Here is a 6,316-nt window from a genome sequence, read left to right as displayed (position 1 = left end):
TGTAACGAATCTTCATCAGCGTATTCACGCAAAATATTTTGCATTTGATATGTAAGAATTGAGATGAAATCTAACAGGAAGTCGCCTTAACAATGTACAGGGTTCGATGAAAGTCGGTTTGTTTTGTTGATTTGTGTATCGATGAAGCTGAAGGAGGATCAAAGAAAGTATTATTAGATTATTTGAAAAACATTGAAATTTCGACCTTATTATGCCTTTCATCGGAAGAGTGCATTCAAATTATTATTTCTATGAACTCTATTAAAGACTAAGCATAGGTGGGACGTAGGTTGGTTCGCCCACTTAAGCTATGTGATATCTGACCCTAGTGACAGGGCAACGCAAAGTTGCCCTGTAACTAGTCGCAAGTTCTCGTGGCCTAAAGGATAAGACGTCTGGTGCGTTCGTATTGAGCGATGCACCGGTGTTCGAATTTTTCTAATGAAATATGTACTCCACAAATGTTCACGATTTACTTTCACGGTGAAGGAATAACATCGTGTAATAAAAATCAAACCCGCAAAATTATAATTTGCGTAATTACTGGTGGTAGGACCTCTTGTGAGTCCGCGCGGGTAGGTACCACCACCCTGCCTATTTCTGCCATGGAGCAGTAATGCGTTTCGGTTTGAAGGGTGGGGCAGCCGTTGTAATTAAACTTGAGACCTTAGAACGTATATCTCAAGGTGGGTGGCGCATTTACGTCGTAGATGTATATGGGCTCCAGTAACCACTTAACACCAGGTGGGCTGTGAGCTCGTCCAACCATTTAAGCAATAAAAATAAATCAAAAATAAAACTGTCACCCGAAACATATCTTATCGGATCCTCCAGATCAACTTTAGGTACTCTTAAGCTCTTCAAGCACACCCTTGTCAAACTCGTCGATTACGATGAAAAGATCAACGAGCGAAATAACCCATAGACACCAACCACTTAGTTTCTCGCCGGATCTTCTCACTAGGTCGCGATTCAGATCCGGTGGTAGATTATGCGAAGCTTGTTAGGCCCAGTGTTAGCATTCTCTCAGCTTAAGCTTTATGAACTCATCTACCAATCATAGTGTAGCTGAAATCGTCTCTTAGGCTACCAGCGATAAGGCAGCTATAAAAGTCTATGATATAAATAATTAAATCTCTATGACATGCTGATATAGTACGAGTTAACGAAGTGACACAACATTACTATTTAAAAATGTATTTATTGCTTTTCGAAGTATTCTCCGCGAAATTTGACACATTTTTCCATACGATGGAACCAATCATTGTAGCAACCATTCCATTCGGAAGTTGGGGTCTCCAAAATGGCCGTTTTGTAGGCGTCCACAGCTTCTTCTTCTTAGGGAAAGTATAGAAATCATTAGGGCTTAGGTCGGGGCTGTACGGCGGATGGTCTAATAATTCTATGTTTTCTTACTCTAAAAACCCTTTTGTTCTGTGCGCGGTGTGAGTACTCGCATTGTCGTGATGGAGGATGATGCGGCGGTTGCAGTTCTCTTTACGGAGTTCAGAAACGACCTGTGGCAAACAAATGCTAGCATACCATTCTGCATTAACCGTTCTTTGTCCCTCAAGAGGAATAGTCGTAACATGGCCGGTTTTGGAGACAAACGTGGCCACCATTTTTTTTGCAACACTCCGTGAACGAACACTTTTTGTTGACTTTAACTCATTTTCGAACACCCAAATTCGTGACTGGTTTTTTGTTTCGGGTTCGTACGCGTATATCCAGGATTCGTCACCTGATACAATGTTGTATACAGCATTTGAGAATCCTGCGTGGAATCTTTCGAGAGTTCTGACGCACCAAGTAACGCGAGCCGCTTTTTGCTCTTCACAGAGCGAATGCGGTTTCCATCGGGAAAACAACTTTTTTACACGTAATTATTCATGCAAGATTATTTGTATTTGACTCATGCCAATGTCTAAAGTTGCCTGAATTTCGCGGTATGTCACATGTCGATCTTCTTCAATCAGCTTACGCACAGCATCAACGTTTTCTTGGGTGACTGCAGTTTTTGGACGACCTTGACGGGGATCATCACTGAGCTTGACACGTCCACGTTGAAACTCAGCAAACCAGCGATAAATTGTGGTTTTGGATGGGGCTTTATCACCAAATGCAGAAATCATCCGGTCAACACACTGTTTTTGTGTTAAACCACTTCGAAACTCATAATAAATCATCGCTCTTGAATTTTCTCGAGTCAATTCCATTTTCTCAACGACTAAACAAGTTTGACAAAACCTCGTGATAAGACCGAGAATCTTTTTTTAATAAATAAATGGTATTCGATTTTTAAAACCAAGGAGTTTTCAATTAAAAAGATTTTAATATGACAGGAACAGTGGAAATATTCCATTCCCGATACTTTTAGTGCAGCCTAGTATCTTCTGGCGTAGATTTAACCATATATTTTTTGTTCAACAAAAGTTTTTATTTTAATTGATTTACCGATGCTCTGCTGTTTTAGTTGTTTTGGATGGAATAACATCATGTAATAACACCCAGAGCCGCAAAACTTATAAATTTGCATAATTACTAGGAAGTAGGGTGTTTGTGTACGGGTGGATACGCCTATTTCTGCGTATAGCAGTAATGCGTTCCGATTTAGAGGGTTAAGCTGTTATGCTATTTAATTAAGACTTAGATCTCCTGTCTACAGTTAGGTAACAGCATTTAAGAAGTGAGGACTGTGTACTCCGATAACTATATAAGTTGAGGTTGGTCGTCAGCGACTTCATCGATATATGCAATAAAATAAAAAAAATTTGAAATACATAAACTTCTTTTTACTCTTATTCGATATCATGTGCAATGAATGCAATATGTTATGTTCTTATTATGCTGCATAGAGTTTTTCCTTTTGTTTTTGTTTCTATCGGCCGTCTATCGTATTTCTATCGTTGTAATTATACTTGAGACCTTAGAACTTTATCTCAAGGTGGGTGGCGCATTTACGTTGTAGATGTCTATGGGCTCGAGTAACCACTTAACACAAGGTGGGCTGTGAGCTCGTCCACAGATATAGCAATAAAAAAATAAAAAAAGTCTACTTGGTTTCAACTTTCCTTGGATTATATCCCCATATTATTACGTGCATTGCAACGTAACATAGAGAGATACCTTTTGTGTTTCTTCTTTTGAAGTTTCTTTTACTTCATCCGTTTTTTATTCTACGATTTACTTTTCACTATTATAAAGATTTATTTACATTAAAATGTACAAATGTTTTTTTAATACCAAAAAGATAAAAGTCTCATACTTTATAGTTGAACCAAACATAGTTTAGTTAAAAAATAAAGTGATCATGAAAAGTTTCAAAAGTCCCTGGACATGATGAACGGTTGGGAGCATGCAATTTTCAAACTGTGATAATAAATTATGTCCTGATTCTTCTTCCTCTATTAGGATCTATCTGCGATTGGAAGTAATAGAATCATTTATAGATGATTGTTTTTTTTCAGAATTCCAAATAAAGAAAATATAAATCCAATCGATCGATAAAGTTACGTATATAAATAAAGAATTTCACGTGTAAACTATATAATAAGTAAACCTCAAAGTGAAGTATTTTTTATTGCTTAGATCTACAACGTAAATGCGCCACCCACCTTGAGATATAAGTTCTAAAGTCTCAGTATAGTTACAACGGCTGCCCCACTCTTCAAACGCATTACTGCTTCCGTAGCCTACCGTACCGTACCGTAGGTACCTACTCGCAAGAGGTCCTACCACCAGTAAAAAGTATACAAATATATAGCATAATTTAGTTGGCTGTTTTCAATGTCAATAGTACTCAATAGTACCTACTTAGATTTCAGTACGAAACCTTTGTTGGGCTTTGGACAACATTGTGGTGCTACCCATAACGTTCATATTTCATAGCCGAATATACGGACGGCGTTTCGTGTAGAAGACAGAAATTGGGCCGGTTTCCGTCTCTGTTTTGTGTTGTGTTTATTACGTAGCTGGAAATTAGTTCGCTATTGCGAGTACACTGGGCATTTCTGAGTTTGCGGTGCGTTAGTTACACAATATCATGTTACAATTTCAAATATTATATAAGCCTTAATTGTACTGCTGGTTTTGTGAAGGAACAATTATGTTGGATTGAAACTTTTTGATGTTGCTAAAAGCAATGAATATTTAATTTTGTTTATTTGTTGAGAGAGATTTTGGTGGTAGGGGTATTATTACTGTGGGCTTATCCCACATTTCATGCACACACATAAAACACAATATAAACTCTTCACAATATAAAACTTATATAATATATTTATTTCATATAATTATAAATACACACAGAATATACATTCACACATAACATATCTATTAATATATTATTACTACATTACATATAAAACAGACATACACACACGACAATTTATCGTACCGCGTCAATCAGCTGGTCGCCCGTTCGTTTGCGCTGTGGACACGCGCGCTTGAACGAAATGTCGCGGGTAGCTGGGAAACATACTCTTGCGCAGCTGATCGCGGCTAGCCACGCCCCCAGTCGAAACTTACCTCGTACTGAACGCACGTCGCTTTTGCTAATTATATACTGTTGTATTGTTTTCGAAGCTTTTGCATCACTTGTGATAACGCGCTTTCTTTGTGTTTATCGTTACTATACTGTCGTGTAAAGTGTCTTCTGTGTACTGTTTATAAACTGAATATCTGTCTGTGCTCGTAACCTTCAATCATAATTATAATAATATAGACTGTGTTGTATTCTCGTGTGGACTAAGTGTTAGTTGTAATAAACATTTCATTAGTGTGCAAGGTGTCGATTTTAATTTATTATCCGAACACCGACGGCGCCTACTCAGGTACATACTTACCTTTAACACATTACGCTACGCGTCCGGACGACGCATACATACTTATCCACATCTATACTGGTGACCAACAACTCACGTCTATACTGGTGACCCCTGAAGAACACCATAATGAGCAGCAGTGATTCTGTCGAGACCGCTGGTTCTCATGGAGGTAGCAGCGTAAAACCCCGACGAATGAAAAAAATGCGCGTTTCCACTGTACACGACAACGACATTTTGCCGTCCGACATTCGGAAGTTTAATTTGAAGGTGCCTCCGTTTTCTCCAGAGGACCCAGAAATTTGGTTTGCACTTCTAGAAGGCCAATTCGAAAACTATGGTATTACAGAGGACCACATCAAGTTCAACAATGTTATCACTAACCTTGACATTCCTCACGCGAAGGCGGTAAAGGATATTATCGTGCATCCTCCGACCAGCAATCGCTATGAGAAAATTAAGAGCGAGCTCATCAGACGTCTCTCCGCTTCCCATGAAAAGAAGGTCAAGCAATTACTAACTCATGAGGAGTTGGGTGACCGAAAACCATCGCAGTTCCTGAGGCATCTAATGCACCTGGCTGGACCGTCCGTTCCACATGAGTTCATCCGAACTATCTGGAGTAACCGCCTGCCGAACAGTATCCAGACGGTACTAGCATCGCAGCCTACCCATTCGCTAGAACAGCTGTCGGACCTTGCTGACCGAATACAGGAAATAACTTCTCCATGCAACGTCGCAGCCACTTCGATATGCGGGACGAGTAGTGCCACCCAGTCTAGTGAGATCGCAGAGCTGAGGAAAATGGTGGAACGCCTCGCATTAAAGCTCGAAGACCAGACTCGCACCACAAACCGCTCCCAGAACCGTTCTCGACCTCGGTGGCGTTCGACATCCCGCAGTAGAACACGATCTGCTTCCAGCTATCGACGGTACCCCGTTTGTTGGTACCACGCGAAGTTCGGGGTTAAGGCAAGCAAATGCCAGAAGCCGTGCGACTACAACGAGTCGGGAAATGCCACAGGCAGTCGATAATGGCGACAGACGACTGCCTCAACTCTCCAGGTCGCCTCTTCGTAACTGACCGCACCACGAAAACCCAGTTTTTGGTCGACACCGGTAGCGACCTCTGCGTTTTCCCACGGACCCAGCTACGAGAGCGTCGTGCACCAACCAGCTACAAACTGACAGCAGCCAACGGATCAACCATTGACACGTATGGGTACTCGCAGCTCAACCTGGACCTTGGACTTCGACGCAATTATCCATGGAGATTTATAGTGGCTGATGTGACGAAGCCCATTATAGGTGTAGATTTTTTGTGTCACTATAACTTGATCGTAGATTGTAAGAATCGAAAATTAATTGACGACACCACTACCCTGTCTGCTCCAGCTTCACTGGCCTGTAATACTAACAATATTCTTTCTGTGAAGGTTCCGACTGGCGATTCCCACTACCACGCTTTGCTTTCGCGCGATTTCCCTGAAATT

At 40.6% G+C, this 6,316-nt stretch overlaps 1 protein-coding gene across 1 annotated transcript; it reads left to right on the top strand.

Moving 5' to 3' along the window:
- Window positions 1–4,952: 4,952 nt before the first annotated feature.
- Window positions 4,953–5,858, top strand: LOC119629795 (uncharacterized). The gene has a single exon (XM_038016975.1). It carries the CDS (start codon window positions 4,953–4,955, stop codon window positions 5,856–5,858), a length of 906 nt encoding a protein of 301 aa, XP_037872903.1.
- Window positions 5,859–6,316: the final 458 nt, after the last annotated feature.

The sequence above is a fragment of the Bombyx mori genome, chromosome 17, assembly GCF_030269925.1.
Source record: "Bombyx mori chromosome 17, ASM3026992v2".
Lineage (NCBI taxonomy): Eukaryota > Metazoa > Arthropoda > Insecta > Lepidoptera > Bombycidae > Bombyx > Bombyx mori.
Note: the sequence above shows the minus strand (reverse complement) of the source record. Positions and strands in the feature narration are given on the sequence as shown.